The sequence below is a fragment of the Diuraphis noxia genome, unplaced genomic scaffold, assembly GCF_037042655.1.
Source record: "Diuraphis noxia isolate RWA-SAM2 unplaced genomic scaffold, SU_Dnox_SAM2 contig0004, whole genome shotgun sequence".
NCBI classification, from domain to species: Eukaryota; Metazoa; Arthropoda; class Insecta; order Hemiptera; family Aphididae; genus Diuraphis; species Diuraphis noxia.
In genome coordinates this window covers 41048381-41066906 of record NW_028301714.1, presented here as the reverse complement: position 1 = coordinate 41066906, position 18526 = coordinate 41048381, and the positions used below count along the sequence as shown (strand labels likewise).

Below are 18526 nucleotides of genomic sequence, written 5' to 3'. Positions count from 1 at the left end.
AAATATATGTGATGTATATATTACTGACATTATAGGTATCCCATCATTATGTTTCAGCTATTTAGTAGGTACGAACTTCAATTAAACTATAAATCACAATAAAATATTTTGAACGCATGCAGTGTAACGTGCTTATTATGTTTCTACAACATATATAGGGGATCGTGAGGATCGATCCTCTGCATGGGCAGTTGGACAGTGTTTCTATGTACGAATATCATATGTACATATTCAATACACGTGTAACAAATTATACAACCGTAATGACCAATAAAATTAAAACGTTTATATTTTATTGATGTTCAATAAAATTCCACCCTCTTCTATGTAGTAAAATCGTAAATATGCCACTGCTATAGAAGCGTGTTATTATCATAATAATAGTATACAACCCTCGAAGAATATTAATTTCTGGTTATCGGTCCGAAAAGCAAACGTATATCCTGTTAAAGATGCTGCGATCGATCATCGACGAAACCATTTAATTATATACATTAGTTTGGTTTGATCATTGTATGTATGCTGGCCAGCCTGGTCCTACGGTAGAGTAAAGTATACCTAAGTAGAATATTATGGTTTATAATTAATATTTCATACTACTGCAGCTATGTAGGTACTTATAATAAACGACTGCATTTAAATAATATGCAATTATTGGCTCCCAAATAAGCGATAAGTGACATACCTACGAGTTGCGAATACAGGTTTTTCTATTCGACTATCCACAAATTGCGTCCCTATTATATCTAATTATAAAATTACATTTTCATAAATCCGTAATTGATATTACTGTACGAGTTTTAGACTAGGTATTATTTATCAAACAGGACTTTGAAACTTCTGAAATAAATTTATGTACTAAAAAACGTAAAAAGACACATATTAACAATACGAAGTCGAAGTCAAATAAATAGTAAAAAAATTTAAAATATGTGAAAATGAAGAATTTTTGAATACACAAATGATTAAATATAAAAATAATTAAAATTATGTTTCATAATTGTAAAGCAATTTTATTTAAATTTTTTCCAGTCCATAAATAATAATTTAATAGGTATAACAACCAAACCTTACCTATATTTATATAAGTTTTGTTGTTTAAACATGAAAATTTTGCATAGCGAACATTTATTTTGTTTCTGTTACCACTTATGAGCAATGAAACATGTTTTCAATAAATATATCCTAGTTTTTGATATGTCAAAAATCACTAAAAACATATTAAGAAAAATTAAATATACAAAAAGATTTGAAAAATAATAATTGTGTTAATAAAATTGTGTTGCTTGTGTGTGAATTATGACAAAATACCACATACAATATTTAGTTTTAACTGATTTTATATGAATTTATAATACATAAAAATGTTGTTAAGTATAATTTGTTTCAATTGTAATTTTATCCTCAAATCATTAATATTTTATTTTTGGTTTACTTACCGGGGGAGTTAAGTATTAAAACTATGCAAATGTAATAGTCAATTTTAAAATACTCTTATTTTTTTGATTGTTTGCAAAAAATGTGTTTAGTAAAAATGTAATGAATATAATGATACTGTAAATAAATCACAGTATTGTATAGATTAATTATTGATATCTAAAAACACAAATCATTACATTTAAAATTATTTTATAAGTATTCCATGATTAATTTATGAGAATATATGAGAATAGCCAATTATTAAATAGTAATATTTATTATTAAAATCAAAACAATATTATTGTATTGTTACATTTATTAAAATCTTAAAAATTATTTTTTGTTAAATTTATTAAAATCTAAATAATTGTTGTACTATACCATATACATAATACAATGCACAATGCTCTCATGCATACCTTCACTAATTCTTAGTTTAATAAACTTAGTTAAATTAAATAATAAAAACATATTATTAAATCATTAATAATATATTATTTAGGTAATGACTAGTAATTTAATACTAGAAAAAGTGGGTGTTTAGGATATCAGGTAAAATTGTATTTTTTCAGTATTTATCTTCAAAAACAATCATAATTAAAAATGTCTCAAATAACAATTCAATAAAAAAAAATAATTATATTCTACCCGCAATGCTTTTCACATGTTTAATAACATTATGTACAACATCAGTACTTTTGGCAGTACCATTTAAATCAGCTGTATGTACCATGTCTTCATTAAGAGTCTTAGATATGGCTGTTCTGATCATTTCACAATGTCTTTTGTGACCCAAGTGTTCTAACATATCAGCAGATGCACTTAACATTGCCACTGGATTTGCAGTGTTGGTTCCTGCAATAGATGAACCAGTGTTTCTGGTACCTGGCTCAAAAACTGCATAATGATCACCATAGTTTCTTCCCGATATTAGGCCAGCACCACCAACAAGACCGCATATTACATTTGACACAATTGAACCATACAAGTTAGGCATAACCATCACATCAAACTGATGAGGATTAGACACCAACTGCATGCAACAGTTGTCAATAATCATGTGTTCAAACTTAATATCTGGGTAATTTAATGACATATTTTTGCAAGTTTCCAAAAATAGTCCATCTGATAATTTCATAATATTGGCTTTGTGAATTGCTGTAACTTTACGGCGACCATTGTTTTTTGCTAATTCAAATGCGTAACGAGCCAACCTTGTAGAATTTTCTATAGTAATAACTTTCATGGATTCGACCACACCTTCGACACTTTCATGTTCTAACATTGCATATTCACCTTCAGTATTTTGACGTATAACAATAACATTAACATTTTTGTGGCGACTCGGTATGTTATTGTATGACTGAACATTTATGACATTCACAAATAAATCAAGTTCGTTACGTATGGCAACATTACGTGAAATGATTGCAGTATCGAGACTGCGTGTTTCAATGTTACCTTTAATACACACGCCGTTTCTACGGATAGACATAATGGCATATTGCAGATCATCATTATTATCACTTTGTGGATCAATTTGAATTGTTTCGAAATCGACAGGTACACCACCGTGTAAAAAGACTTCTTTTACATAACTCATCAGCTCTGGCCCAATGCCTCCACCTGGCAACATAGTGACTGCATTTCTTCCTCCATATCTATAATTAATAAATACTATAAAAACTGACTGAAAACAACAAAAACTCTAAGTATTGGATTTCAATTCAACAGTTTTAGGTTCCCCCAATCCAACAATGTCATACAATAATGATTACTGACAATAAAAGATTAAACCGAAGCATTCAGTTATCATACTACGATTGTTAATATATTGATCGTACACGACTTGAACTGGAAATTACCTGGCTCTGGGCAATCCAACTTGTCTTCGAGCCTGGGGATGCTTATGTTGGATATCGAAATTGACCGACGACAGCTGGCGAACGGTATGCGAACCTGCTTTTTTAGGCAAAGTACACTTTGAAAAAATAGCCAACATATTGGATAACCTTACACGGTCGACTTGAAAAAAAAAGTAATAGTCTACAGCTAGTATAAATTGTCTTTGAACACTCAAAAAAATAAAGTAAAATGAAACTTTTAGAGGTTTAAAAAATGTTCGCACTTCGTACGAGGATCCAGCTGTTTAGTCGTTTAATGTTTTTATAATTTTTTAATGATAACAGTAGTCAACAACCTGTAATAATCAATACTATAAGATAATACTATCACAGATAGTGAGTTATTATATTGCAACTTGCAAGTATATTATTATATAATTTATTTTCGGTATTTATTATCTTGTAGATACTCGGTAAAACAATTTAACTGTTGCATTAAGCATTTCTAAATAAATTTGAATTTCGATTATATTAATGAGATTCGAAATAAATTATGTGTATATTTAAATTGAATACCTATCATACTTATTAATTATAACCTACTTAATATCTTAAAATTCATTTGACACATAATTTAGATTTTAAAATTCAAATATGTTCGATTTTTGTTGAATAGCTTTTTATGTTATTTACACAAACATTATTTAGTATTTACCAATATAATTATCATGTTTATAAATGGAATTTATTTTATTTGTCTATATATTTTGTCTATCTCTCAGAAACTCGGTTAGTTTATTTTTCCTTAAACAATTGATAATTATATTAAGAGATCATACTGTTAGCCAAAATAATGTTGTTACAGAAACTTCGGAAATAGTTATTACAATTTTGAGTCAAAAAAACGACTACAACATAGAACAAGCACTCAGATTAAAAAATAATATTTTGAAGCAAACAAAATCAATTGAAGTCAGTACAATATGTATAATTTATTGCATAACTAATTAATTGTTTAAATTACCTGATTAAATATCTTAAATATTTTGAATTTGGTACGAAACCTTGATGAAATTGTTAACCATTTAGGAGCCACGGTTAGGTCGAGTATATATGCTTCATGAACAATTTCCAGGACCTGGAAGTTGGACTATTATCCCAATTATAAAAATGTAAGAAACTAAGAAATTTGTGCCAAATTATTTATATTTTTTGATTTGTATTTTTTGTTTTAATATTTAGATTATACAAAAATAATAAACATGCAAAGTGGTTTTTATTTTGTGAAGAAAACGCTTATGTGAATTATGACAATTTACAATTGTTTTTGAAAAACAAGAACTCTAATGAAGTAAGTATAAATAACTGTAGCATTCATTCTAATTAACTCAAAACCAATATAGCTAACTAATAATTGTTTTCCGTTATTTTATTCTTATTAAATTAATTTACTTCATATAAATATACTGTTTTAATATTAGTTAAAGATGACAATCCAGCTAGATTTCTCTTATCCAACTAATTGTCTTGATGTTAACATCAATCATTATTAAATTATGAATAGGTATTTACATAGTTTTTTGCAGTATATTATATAATTTATCTATTTTTATGACATTCTATAGTCTGTATGGATGGGATATGGTGTTAAAGATAAACATCCTACAATAATTCATCATTATGCATTTGAAGAAAATGAAGATAAAAGGGTTTCTTACCCGTTGTTTGCTGCAGGATTTGTAATGTCTGCTGAACTATTAAAAAAGTTTGTTTAAATTTGCTTTGTATAAATTTTTGATGTACAATTTACTTTTTATGAAATGTTTATAGTATTGCAAATTCAAATGTAGACACTTTGAGTTCAGATTTTTCAATTGATGCATCTTATGAGTTATCATTAGCAATTAATCAAAAAATGCAGCATCTACCTTTGAAGTTTTGTTTGAAACTTTCACCAGATTGCATTGTTCATCCTTTGTCTGATAGGAGTGAATGTGTAAGTATATATAATGTACATGTATTTGAATACCTATCATAAAAACAATTATTTTGATTGAAAGACACGTTATGGAAAAGTGACAAAAGATTCGATATATTTTGCTGTGAAAACTTGCAGTAAATTTCATTCAGACAGAGTTCCAGTGTTACAATCTACTTGGGGCCGAGATGCTGTGCACATTGAATATTTTAGTGATAAACTTGGTATTTAATAAGCTGTTAATTATGCATTTTTTTTTTTAATTTTTAATATTTCAGATGATACTATACCAACTACTGTATTAGATGTACCAAATACTGAAAGAGGACATTGTCTTAAGACCATCACAATTTTCAAATACTTATCTAAAAAGCTTTTGTCAAATAAAGCTGTGAAATGGATTGCATTAACAGACGATGATACGCTTTTAAGGTGGTACAATTGCACAATAAATTATACAAAAATTTATCCAACATTCCAATTTAAACATTTAGTGTTCCTCGGTTAGCATCAATACTGAGTTGCTGGAATGGTCAGCAAATTGCACTTGGTCAAAGATACGGTTATAATATTCGAGGAGATCAGTCTTTAGGATACAATTATCTAACAGGTGGAGGAGGTATTATATTTCATGTTGCATTAGTGCATAAATTGACCACTTGTCAATGTTATGCACTTGATGCACCCGATGATATGGTATTAGGCATGTGTTTGAAAGCTTTAAATGCTACAGTGGTCCATTCTCCAGTATTCCATCAAGTTCAGTAATTATGAACCATAGATATACTGTTGTTTCATACCTTTAACTTTTTTATAGGCTAGACCACAAGATTATGCTGACGAGTATTTGGAATCTTATCCAATGGTTTCTTTCCATAAACATTGGATGATAGATCCGATAGAAGTTTATCGTCATTGGCTTTATCAAGATTCTTCTTTTGGGCACAATGAGCTTTAGGGTAATACATTTATAAACACAAATAAATATAAAACCAGTTTTTTTTTAAACAAAAATACAGATAAAAATAATAATACTTAATAGTTATTTAAATGAAAAGAACCTTTGACATAAAATAAAAAAAAAAAAACTTAAACAAAACTAGGCAAATTCACAAGTCCAATAGTTTAATTCTGCATCCATATATCTTTAAAAAGTTATTATTTAAAATTTAAAATTTATAATTTTGATCGTACTGCTATCTCTGTCCACCAAGTAGGTCTTTCAAATGTAAATTTATCTTCAAATAATACATTTTTCAAATTATCATAAACCTAAATAGTACAATAATTTTTAATTTATGTTTTAAAAAATCGAAAATTAGTGAATAAATCAATCATATATTATAAACAATTTTAAGTTAATATTTGTGTTGCAACAAAAATAGGTCGCAATCCACAAGTTTAACCCTTAGCAAGGCCATATATGGGGTTCATCCCCCCCCCCCACCGAAATATTTTGCAACTTTTAAATTTACTCTAAAATAATTATAAAGCATTAACATAGTAAAATATGATATTTTTTTTTAAATAAGTGTTTTTTTAATTACTTAAAATGAAAATATTATTTGATTTAACCCCCCCCCCCCCCCCCCATCAGCACAGAAAATTTGTTCCAGCTACGGCCCTGACCCTTTGGAATCACTGATCTAAATTATAAAATCCATTAAAAGGTTGTATTAATAAACAATTAAAGCATAACAATATTAATACAATTTTAAATTACTATCAGTAATAAGTAATAACTAATAACAAAAATTTGTTCAACACTTATCACATTTCCTAATCCTCTCATTATTGCTAATATGTCATATCAAATCAAGAAATGTTATAGGAGGATACTTGAAGAGCACAGAACTGCATTTATGGAATGGAGTTTATTAAAATTATATATAAAGTATTATTTACTAGTAGGTGTTAAACTATTAACTTCAACATTGTATACATCTTAATATTGATATTAATTTTTAATTTGTAGTTTACCTGTCCATTTGAAGCGCCCAATACTGAATTAAGTATAAAATCTGGAGGCACTATAGCATCAGCAAGTGAAACTGCTTCATTCTTAAGACTTGAACATAAATCTATTATGGATCCTTTAACTATTACAGATGCTAATGGCCCATTAGCATAGCCACCTATTAATTAAAATAAGTAATAATCGTTAATATTTTAAATATTTAATGTTTTTAATCATAATATACCTTCATACATAATTGACAAATGTTTTTCAACTAGCCAAAATCCATAAAGTGAAGCAAGTTTATGTAATACTACTTTATGTGCATAATCTAAATTTGGAGATGATGTTGTTTCAATAAACTTTTTTAAAATTAAGTACTGAAAATAGATTTTAATATTTATAAGACACACAATTTAAGTAGTTTAAATATAACAAATTTACTTCTGCAAATACTATTGACAGATCCCTAGCAAAGAACATCTGGGAATCATTTTTTGCTGTAAATAAATCTTTTTTATTATCTTTTAATAGTTGCAATTGTGCATAAGTCTGTCGTAATAGATAGCATATCATCCATTGGAAACAGGATAGTAAATCTAAGTGGACCAGTAAAATCACTTATAATATTAAATAAAAAATTATTTAAAATAATAAACTCACGCATATGTGTGAATACTTCATCTACTCTAGATAGTTTGAATTTTTCATTAAGTATAGTTTTGGCATCTTTAAGAAACTCTATAGTACCCAATGGAGTATCACAACAACTTTTATTTCCATTCAGCAATTTTTTCCAGATATTTAATAGCCAATTACTTGTTTGTTGTATTAATACATTATTATCACCTTCGTAAGTGCAATTAGCATCATTTGCATTACGTAGTTCACTAAGCCCAGCAGCTAATAATACAATTTTATACAATTAAGGATTTATAAAAAATAAATTACATTGAATATTTCAAAAGACTGTATCATCTGCATGTGATGGTTTATCTTAGCGTGCATCATTCCATACTAAATATACCCCACGTTTCGCTTTGTTAGTCTTGATGTACTTTTAATCTATTACCTTTATTAAACTAAAAGGTTAGAATATTTTCTGTCTTCTGTTGTGGATGTTTTTCTTTTAAATATTTTAATTTTAAAGCTGTTTACAGTAAAAATTTAAATTTAAAAATGCTAATAAAATTAAAATATCAAGAAAAAACATCTTACTAAACAGAATGTTTAATTTAATCATAGGTTAATTTATATATTATAAAAACTAGCAAAGTTTAAGAAGATGCCACACCTGCATTTGTTATCTCAGTCTTACAAACACATAACAACAAATTTATGCTCATCAGTTCACGTCTCATTCAGTTAGCTTAAAAATTAGAGTGAATAAACCTATTATAACTTGATGGTAAGAACATTATCTGTGTTTTGTTGGAAGTTTTATTTACAATAATTCAGTTTTTAAGTGAATTATGCGTGTACAGTGGCGTAGTTACCGTGGGGGGGGGGGAGTGTAAGGGGTTTCCACCCACACCCCCCAACCACCCCAAAAAAACTTTTTATATTGGTATTTTATCTTCTGTGATACTTATATAATACTAATATGTTTAGTTTAACTTATAACTTGTAATTTGTGTCATAAATATATTTTAAACCCCCCCCCCCCCAGAAAAAAATCGTATCTACACCACTGTGCGTGTATAATAAATTGTAAAAATAAAAATGATCATAACTCACTTAAAAAATGAATTATTGTAAAAAACTTCCAACAAATCACAAATAATGTTTTTACCATCAAGTTTTATAAAAGCTCTAATTTTTAAGCTAACGAAATAAATTTGCTATGTCACGCGTTTGTAAGACTGAAATAATAAATGTGGGTATGGTGTCCTCTTAACATTAATTTTATTAATTACGCAATCGTAAGATGGAGACAACACATAAATGTGGGTTGTAATACCTTTTAAATAACCGTGACCACCGCATGCTTCTCTACATTCTTGTATTGCATCTCGACATGTCCACGCAGCAATAGGTTTAGTACAACTAGATATTGCATGTATTTCTATGCCAAGCAATCTCTAAACATAAATAACATATACATTAAAATATTTTAAATTGTTTGAATAATATATTTTTATTACAATTTTTTCTGAACCACTGTTAGTAAACATCTCAATTAGAAATGATTCATACACATTAGCCACATAATCGCCATAGATTTTTAAGGCATATGCAGCAGCCAAATTGGGGATCAATCTACATTGCTAAAATTAAACAGTTTAAATAATTTACAGATTTAAAAATAATTAATAAATTATAATTTACATCAGTACAGAGTATCAAAAGATAGTAAATATAAATTGTAATGTGAAAAAAAATTAAATAAGTTTATAATTTACACTTACTACTAATTGATACTCTAAGACTGGCAATTCATCACCATTAGGAGGTCCAAACTGTTTCCTAACCCCTGTATATCGTATAGCTATTGGAACAGCTTTTGTGATGTATGCTACACATATATTAACAATACTTAATCGTCCAACTGATAAGCTGCCTAAAGAAGCTCCTGTAAATATAATTAGATAACTTTAATAATGACATAGACATAATTCAGATTATATAATATTATATTGTTAAAAACAATTTCAAATATATACAAAGTTATAGAATGTTTTTTAAAAATTTCAAAAATAAATATTAGAATAAATTTATTATTAGAGGAAAATCATGTCATGCTTATGATTGGTGAATAACCCTGTATACCTCAATGTTTAATAATGATAGTTTATAAAACTATAGGCTATGATTGTTATAAATAAATTATTATTAAAGTGTATACTACATATAATACATATTACATTACCTAATCGTTTTGATTTATCCTTGAATGGTGAAACATATTTCCCATCTTCATTTATGTCTCCAGTTTTACTCAGTAAATTTTCTTTTGGTATACAAAACTTGTTAAACATTATAAACCTATCAAAACAATTTGTTATTATTACAATATATGTATTATAAAAACAGTATTAAGAGGATGTCAGTGCACTATTTGTTTTCTCTCTCTGGCCCACACACAACATAAACAAAACACTTTTAAGCAGAATCGTTTTTTCTGTGTTTTTAAGTATCAAAGAGTAAAATTAACCATTACAAAAAAGATAGAGAATAATATTTTTGAGGGCATGGCATATCAATATTATACTTAATTTTGTATTCAACTTTCGAAATAAACAAATGATGTTTAAATTGTTTTGAGACAATATTTAGACATATTGATGTCATTCCATCAAAAATATTTATATTTATTATATTTATATTCTCTAGGTATCTTTTTTGTTATAGGTGATTTTAATCTAAGATGACTTAAAAACATAGAAAAATGATTCAGCACAATGAGTTTGGTTATGTTGAGCATGGGTCAGAGAGATAAAAAAAAATAGTGTGCTGACATCCTCTTAACTTATTTAGTTAAATGCAGGGATTCTCAACCATATTATAACATTAAGAATTTCCCAACAAAAGTATACCATATAATTTTTTTCTTATTATGTCCCTACCCTAACCTGCATGTCTTGTCTCTGTCTTACAAGTACATAACATAACAAGTTTTACGCTCAGCAGATCACATTTAGCTCCCCACTAGTTTAAAATGTAGAGTGAGTTGACCTCATAAAAATTAAAGCTAATATTATTATGGAGGGCTTCTCATAGGCTTTATTATTTTAAAGCGAGCAATGAATATTTTAAAATTATAAATTTTTTATATATCTAAAATACTCAAAACTCACTTTAAGATTAAAATATAATAAAAAGCCTATGAGAAGCTCTCCGTAATAATATTACCTTTAATTTTTATAAGAGGTCAACTCATTCTAAATTTTAAACAACCGAGTTATGCGTGATCTGCTGAGCGTAAAATTTGTTATGTTACGCACTTATAAGACGGAGACAACACATGCGGGTATAGCGTCCTCTTAAATATATTTATCTTTATTGAAATTTACTATCAAGATTTTAATGCCCTAAAAAACCCAAAAAAATGTCAAGGAGAGTAATAAAACGGTGTTACGACGACAAAACTCATACTGAAAGTCGAACAATATCATAGTACGTTGATTTTACTGATTTAAGATTATTTAACAGGAAATGTAGGTAGTGGTTACTCAAACTTTGTCCAATAATATAACACGAATTATGAGTACCTACCTACTTATAATCTGTTATATTTATATAAAAACCATGTTGGTGTAAAAATTTCAAGATAAAATTTTAAATTCATACTTGGTTTCCAAAAACTCAAAAAATGCTACAAAAACTCTAAAATGCCATAAAAAATTAAGAAAATTGCCTTAAAACTAAAAAATCCAAAATAAACTTTCTTATTTTCAATCATAAGTACATAAAATAAATTTGTGACCAGACGATCATCGCACAGTCAGCTTTAGAAGACAATGCAAAGTACATCTGAACCCAGTCCTACTTATGAAATAAATCATATTAAATTTGTAGTTATTAAAATATATTATATTCTTTTTTATTTCGTATTTTGATTGTTTATTTTATTTAAATTATTCAGATAAACGTAACCTTTTAATAAATTAAATGGTCAAAAGACCAAGTATGCCATCAAGTAAAAATGATTGGGAATCCTTGTAATAATGTATGGTTATAAAATAAATCAAATTACCCATTATCAACACCATTTAAACTGGCTTTTTCTCCTAAGTCACCAACTATGATTCCAGAATATGGTAACATTGTTTTTGGATCTCGAATATTAACTACAAATGCATGTAATCCATGATCATCGCCATTACTCATGATTAATTTTGCCCATATTATTGCATGTGTACTTGATTTACCTAAATTACATTTTTTAATTTTCATTCATAGAAATTATTTTATTGTTTAAATTAAATTATTATGTTCTTTAATTTTTATTTTTTTTAAACTCATATGTGAGAAAGAAGTTTTCAAATATTTTATATAATTATAGATATAGTAAAGAACTAACAAGATAATGCAAATTTAATGATGTTTGTCTTTAAGTTCTATAGTTTGTCAATCATCAATGTACTTTTACATTAAATTTAATATAGCTGAATTGTTTTCAATACTTTAAATGTATTGAATGTCAAAACAAAACCATTTTTAAATTGGTAATAAAAAATAAATAAAATATATTTCTATTGAAAGCTTAGTAATATAGCATACCTAAACTACCAACCCAACATTTTGCTGCTTCAAAATCAGGAGTATGTAAAATAAATTGTTTTAATTTGTCGTCATAAAAAGCTGTAGTTCTCATTTCTTTAGTATTAGTACCATGTGAAATTTCTGTAAGTGCAAAACAACCAGGAATCTGAAACACCAAGTCAATTACTTTTGTAAAAATGTTACATAACACTATAATATTGTTTGGTTAAATCTTACTTTTCCTTCCTGAGCGTTTTCATACAGACTCGAATTTCTTCCATTGTCCATACTAAATATTACATTAGAAAACATGTCAAAAGTCAATCCAACTTTTATTGCAACAGACGGACAATACTGAAACATTGCAACTATTTTTGCCAATGCCTATAACATCATATTTTATTTTAAACAAAAAATATATAATATTATTTTTAGCTGTATTTACCAGTCTAGGACTAGACATTATTTCCTCAAATGGAAATACTTTTGATTCTACAATTTTATACATTCTTAATAATGCTAATCTTCGTTGTTCGTCTAATGGTAAAGTTTCATTAGAATGTTTAAATAATGGATCACATTCAAACGTTTTCCAAGCTCTCATCTAAAATGAGTACAACATTATAGCATCAAAAAATATATTTAAATTAAATTAATAAATTATATACTTTATATCGTAAAACCTCTTCAGATTCTATGAAAACCCGCATTTTTTTCCAGTTGATTGTAGCCTGTTTTCTATAAACATCTAGTGGTCCAGATTCAAAGTCTTTTAATATATCAGAGCACGTATTCATTGTGATCTATTATGATTTTGAATTATTAAAAAATACTTAGTGACAAGAAAAAAACTTATTTTAAATTTTAAATTAGTTTTTAATAGAAACATGTTAGTTTGTATCACTATTAATTAAGTAATAGGTATTAGATAATATAGTATCTAAATTCTAAAGTGAGTTATGTATATTTAGTCATGGACATGATGATTAACTTATGGATATAGACACATGAATCTAGGAAAAATATTCCAAATATAAATTTTTTTTAAATAACCTGTTTTGAATAAGAATATAAAAAATATATATATTTAATAAATCAGTTAAAATTAATTAAAACAATAAAATTAATCATAAAAATAATAAGCTAATTTCAAGATTTTTTTGGCACTACAGCCCATTTTGGAAAATTTTAAAAATTTTAGTAACATACAAAAGACATTTTTTTTTTTTTTGTTTTATTCATGATTGCTATATTTGAGGTAACAGGTAACTTAAAGTAAAAGTGTTGTAGTCATGTACAATCATAATTATTATCATGGATAATGATAAAACAATTCAATAATGACCTGAGAACTGTACTAAATTTTACATAAATACAAAAATACCAAAGTAATAATTGTACAATATAGTAGATAACACAAAATAAAATAAACTGTATCATATACTTCTGTTTTATAGAAATCTAATATTAAATATTATAAAATATAAATACAGTGTTCCATGAAGATATACCATTTAGCCATAGAGGGGGACTCACCGCTGGATAAAAACCAGTTTTATTGTAATTTTATCAATTAACTGAAAAAATTATTAAAAACCTTGTAATTAATAAAAATAAAATGTTGAAAGGTCAAAATTTTCAGCAAAATAAACTCTATAAAATAGGTATCTTTATTTTTTTCAAAAATTAAAAAATAGGCTAAGTTAGGTTATGCAGCATTAGTCTATGTAAGTCTAATAAAAAAAAACAGATGTATGATATATTTTTTTATCTCAATAGATGCAATGGTTAAATCTTCGCGAGACATCTTGTATATATTTCAAAATTTTCCAACATTTGGTAACTTCTGAACCAATATATTACAACTATTACGTTCACTACTGTATTTATTTGATAATATATTAAATGTATTTAAATGTATTAGGTATTAATTAATTTTTATTAATATTCTTTTTTTTAAACATATCATTCAAAACTATTTATTTATAAAATTTTTGTTCTAACACCTGGCTTTGTTTACTAAAAATGTAATCTGAACTCGATTGGCAGTAAATTTGAAAAGATTTTGGGTTTTAAACCCAAAACGATTAATTGAAACTAAAAGATCCGAGGTTTTGGGTGAAGTAAGCGGCTAGAGAAAAGTATCACTGAAAAACTAAAAATAATAAAATAGGTAGGTAAGATTCACTCATAAGAAAAAACACTACGTATATTTGTTGATATTAAAGGATAATCCTAGTCTAAATTTTTTTTTTATGTACCTTGCGATGCAGCAATAGGAACCTAAATATTCCTCCCTGGCTTTGATTCCAACAGGAAAAAAAATCCTAGACCCAGAACTAAATAGAATAAATATTAAGTTTGCTTTGAAGAAAAAAAATTTGTTGGGGAGTTAATTCTTATAAATATCTTGATGTTGTTGGTCAATAGGAAGATATTTAATCTCTGTAATCTAATTAAACTAAGTTTAGTTTATTGTACCTAATACTTTAATAATGTTTACTTTCTAAGCACTTATTCAAAAAATATTTGTTATTCATTGATCCAGAAACTAAAACAAAATATTTATTTCCTTGACTTTATCATGAGAATACAATTTATATTTATCTATACTGATTATACTTAAACAAAATATATAGTTTAATTGTATACTAAACAAGTGTCTACATTATGCAAAGTTCATTTGCATAATTTATGCAGAGGTTACTAGATTAGAATAGTTCAAATTGTCTGTAAAGCAAAATAAATGTTTTAATTGAAGATGGCCATATTTGTAATGGAGTTTATTTGAATAAGTATATAAAAGTGGTATATCTCCAGTATATTATGATCAGGGTTCATAAGTTCATGCATTTGAATATCAGCCTTGCTAAGTTGTATTCAGTGCTTATTTTGCATGTTTATGCCTATTTGGCATATTTCTATTTTATCGGGCATATTATACATAATTTTGATATCCCTATTTATATTTATTTAATATCAATATGTATTTTTATTATGGAAATACTATGAAAGAATTAACATTTGTTGAAAAAAAACATGATCGTCAATAATTTTTCAATTTAACTGCAAAAAAAAAAAATATATATATATATATATAATTATGAAAAATGAATGGATAATTCATGTCATTTCAAAAATAGTTCATGATCTTTTTTAATAAGCATTTTTTAAGTGCGTAATTTTAGATATTTAGTGCATATAAATGCATATTTTTCCAATTTTGAGTGCATAAATGCATGCTCATTTAGATATCTTTTAGGGCATGAACTTACGGCCCTGATTATGTTAAATGAGGTGACATAAAATATTTTTCAGATTAATATTTGATTTGACAAACTACTTTACTACCTAACAATTAGATAGATTGTTTTTCAACATTTAATACACCTACTACCTAGTGTCCTACTGCCCTAGTACTCACCAACAATTGCAAATGAGTTATAAGCTTAATCCATATGTCATTGTTCTATTAAATTGACAAATACAAATTTAACTACTAATATATAAAACCTAATACAAATAATTTGATGTTGTATTCCATGTAGCAAATTTTTTACATACTTATAATTAGGGATGAGCTGATACCGCTTTTTACCAATATCCGATACTCCAATATATGCTGCCAATATAAAATCAATACCCGATAATATATGGAAATATAAGAACAACATTTTTGGCAAAAAAAAGCATGAACGGATACCATTAACCAATACCTATATAATAAAACTGGTAACATAAATATTAGCTAGAAAAGTGAAAACATTGATTATTAATGGTAATAAATAATAGGGAAGAGGACTTGAAGTATTTGCATATTTGTTTTACATCACAGTCACAAAAATAGCAGAGTACGATACAAATACATTTCACGCTTTTACAAAGCTAGTTTTGAAATTTTATTGTGCATATAAATTATAAATGCATATTTTGCATTTTTTTTGGTTTAAAAGGCATATTTTACACTTTTATATGCTATTTTAACTTTTTGAGACATATTTAACTTAAATCGATTTTTCCACTGTGACATTTTTATTTCAAACAATACAGTCAAAATGTTTGGATAAAAATGTATTTATTTTAATTTTTTGTAGTATAATATGGTATTTGATTATTCACAGGCACACGCTTTTCGTAAAAGTGATAACGATCTAATGTTGTACACTATACATATGACATCACCATCACAGCTTTGTGCGAACCACACAGGCTTTTATTCGATTAGGATTTATATATAAAACGTTTCTAGACATGACAACAATCACTATTTTAGTATTTAGTCTCAGTCAGTTCTGCGGAATATACATTTGAGTAAAAAAATTTTAAGTGCATAAGTACTTGCAAAATTAGAGCTTTTTTAGAGCTACAAGTCCTCTGCCCTAGTAATAAATGATTATTTAATATTGGTAACTTAACCTGAGCATTTGTAAATTGTGATATACCATACAGTTCAATAACTATGTTTTGGGGTATCGGCTCATCTCTACTTATAATATATATAAATAAATAAACCTAAATATATTTTTTTCCTAACTATTATTTGGTTACCAGACAGGTTTTTAAATCCAACGATTAACCAATTATATAAGCTATTTCATACTTCAAACATTTAGTTGTTAGGTAGGTACTTCTTAATTAGTTGTAATAGGGTTAAAAATGTTTTTAATATTTCATGAAACAGAATTATATTAAATATTAATCTGCAATGATGATTGTTAAGTAGATATATGTAGAATGTTGTTTTGACAAATTACCTCATTATTATTCATAATTGAATACTTCAATTTTTGTTGATAATTTAGTCTTATTCTACGCTTCAATAAAAACATTTTGACACTAAAACAAATATTAAAGTAGGTATTTATACTTAATATTAAGTACTAACTGCAAATCTCTAAAACCTAAAAGATCAATATTTAAAAATAAAATAACTTTTTGTTTTGTTTAGATAGGTAATAGGTAGTACCTATACTATATATTTAACATTTGAAAAATAAAGATTTAACTAATAGATAGTATCGAGGATAGTATATTCATAATTGTAGAAAAACCAACAATTAACATTGACCTAAAAATTCTTAGTTTTACTCAAATGTAATCAATGATTACTGTAGTTAATACTAGGTATACCTACGTATTTCATTTTATACACAAATCATAAATACAAAAAATTAAAACTTAATTATTTAATTACAAAAATTAAAATAAGTAATACTGGGAGTATGAAACACTGTAACTAGTTTTAATAATTTAATTTCAATTCTTTTAGAATTTAACGGGAAATATGTAAACAGTCTTATAGATTTTGTAATAAATTTTATTTTGTACATACCTTGTTTAAGTAAATTTTTAGTTAAACTAAAATTTGTTTATTACAATAGATTATTTTTATTACGACCCCCCCCCCCCCCCCCAAATAATAAAACATAAATATATTTTGTATGAATTATTACAAAATTACCAAGATTTTTTGACGGGAACACAATAAGAATTAAGAACTTTCACGTAGGTTCGATTGACTCCGGTCGTTGCTCGTTCTCGTTGTCTAATTATCGTCTCATTTTAAAAAATGTCGATTACGAATTTACATAACACATCTGACAAATACCGCTGTACTGGTCATATTTAGCAATAAGGAATACGAATAAACATGCACCGTACTGTCTGTACTACAACTACTGCTTACTCTAAAGAGTAAAGACTCGATTATAGAATTGACTATTATATATTTATATAATCAATGCTTTTACTATTGATAAAATATATAGGACAAGGTATGTTCAAATCTCACAAGGATACAGGTAGACGTATAGCATAATATTATAAATGGTCACTATAATCTAGACTCTAGAGTATGTACAGAATACATACTTATAAGTCTGTCGTCTTAAATCTCAACTTCAACTCATTTCTGAACTTCCTTGGTACTTCAGACAATAGGCACAAGTACAATAATTGCATGACAATATATTTTGTAATGTAATAATCATAAATTATTTAATCTATTATTCTATTTAATAACTTGATTTTTCTGTTAATATAATTACATAATAATAATATTGGAAAGTTACTGATATATTGTTTTGCGTCGTTTTGTGCTGATACTACACTGATAGCAGTTTC

General features: G+C 26.6%; 3 protein-coding genes across 8 annotated transcripts; 1 reads left to right on the top strand and 2 right to left on the bottom strand.

The window, feature by feature from the left end:
- Positions 1 to 1677: 1677 nt before the first annotated feature.
- Idh3g (Isocitrate dehydrogenase (NAD(+)) 3 non-catalytic subunit gamma) lies at positions 1678 to 3571 on the bottom strand. Its single transcript, XM_015518177.2, has 2 exons — positions 3285 to 3571; positions 1678 to 3080 (listed from the first exon to the last, which is right to left on the bottom strand). The coding sequence occupies exons 1-2, from the start codon at positions 3419 to 3421 to the stop codon at positions 2057 to 2059; spliced, it is 1161 nt and encodes a 386-aa protein (XP_015373663.1). The 5' UTR covers positions 3422 to 3571; the 3' UTR covers positions 1678 to 2056.
- Positions 3572 to 3716: 145 nt separating this feature from the next.
- Positions 3717 to 7575, top strand: LOC107168694 (beta-1,3-glucosyltransferase). Of its 3 annotated transcripts, none has more exons than XR_016191635.1 (12): positions 3717 to 4052; positions 4129 to 4235; positions 4353 to 4435; positions 4506 to 4614; positions 4889 to 5028; positions 5094 to 5259; positions 5324 to 5465; positions 5520 to 5673; positions 5736 to 6000; positions 6059 to 6200; positions 7073 to 7148; positions 7217 to 7575. XR_016191635.1 is itself a non-coding variant. In XM_015518193.2 (11 exons), the coding sequence occupies exons 1-10, from the start codon at positions 3992 to 3994 to the stop codon at positions 6197 to 6199; spliced, it is 1368 nt and encodes a 455-aa protein (XP_015373679.1). In that variant the 5' UTR covers positions 3717 to 3991; the 3' UTR covers position 6200; positions 7217 to 7575. The 3 variants fall into 3 exon arrangements, 1 of the variants encoding a protein (XP_015373679.1); XR_016191636.1 differs by having other exon boundaries at positions 7062 to 7148; XM_015518193.2 differs by lacking the exon at positions 7073 to 7148.
- Positions 6223 to 18479, bottom strand: LOC107168681 (peroxisomal acyl-coenzyme A oxidase 3-like). 4 transcript variants are annotated; one of them, XM_089227263.1, is made up of 17 exons: positions 18275 to 18479; positions 17865 to 18090; positions 17158 to 17239; positions 13072 to 13206; positions 12849 to 13007; positions 12641 to 12787; positions 12422 to 12569; positions 11895 to 12069; positions 10068 to 10183; positions 9607 to 9770; positions 9343 to 9465; positions 9159 to 9279; positions 7862 to 8101; positions 7643 to 7797; positions 7443 to 7578; positions 7222 to 7376; positions 6223 to 6513 (listed from the first exon to the last, which is right to left on the bottom strand). In XM_089227263.1, the coding sequence occupies exons 3-17, from the start codon at positions 17230 to 17232 to the stop codon at positions 6418 to 6420; spliced, it is 2145 nt and encodes a 714-aa protein (XP_089083389.1). In that variant the 5' UTR covers positions 17233 to 17239; positions 17865 to 18090; positions 18275 to 18479; the 3' UTR covers positions 6223 to 6417. The 4 variants fall into 4 exon arrangements, with proteins under 4 accessions (XP_089083389.1, XP_089083390.1, XP_089083392.1 ...); XM_089227264.1 differs by lacking the exon at positions 17865 to 18090; XM_089227266.1 differs by lacking the exons at positions 17158 to 17239; positions 17865 to 18090 and having other exon boundaries at positions 18275 to 18478.
- Positions 18480 to 18526: the final 47 nt, after the last annotated feature.

Bases quoted from the DNA above. Each gene is read 5' to 3' on its own strand.
- LOC107168694 (XM_015518193.2), top strand. From the start codon at position 3,992: ATGTTTATAAATGGAATTTATTTTATTTGTCTATATATTTTGTCTATC. The intron at 4,436-4,505 runs GTAAGAAACTAA...TTTAATATTTAG, and splicing joins ATTATCCCAATTATAAAAAT to ATTATACAAAAATAATAAAC. The intron at 4,615-4,888 runs GTAAGTATAAAT...GACATTCTATAG, and splicing joins AAAACAAGAACTCTAATGAA to TCTGTATGGATGGGATATGG.
- Idh3g (XM_015518177.2), bottom strand. From the start codon at position 3,421: ATGTTGGCTATTTTTTCAAAGTGTACTTTGCCTAAAAAAGCAGGTTCG. The intron at 3,081-3,284 runs GTAATTTCCAGT...TATTAATTATAG, and splicing joins GTTGGATTGCCCAGAGCCAG to ATATGGAGGAAGAAATGCAG.
- LOC107168681 (XM_089227263.1), bottom strand. From the start codon at position 17,232: ATGTTTTTATTGAAGCGTAGAATAAGACTAAATTATCAACAAAAATTG. The intron at 7,579-7,642 runs GTAAATTTGTTA...ATCTATTTTCAG, and splicing joins TGTCAATAGTATTTGCAGAA to TACTTAATTTTAAAAAAGTT. The intron at 6,514-7,221 runs GTAAACTACAAA...TGTACTATTTAG, and splicing joins TGGGCGCTTCAAATGGACAG to GTTTATGATAATTTGAAAAA.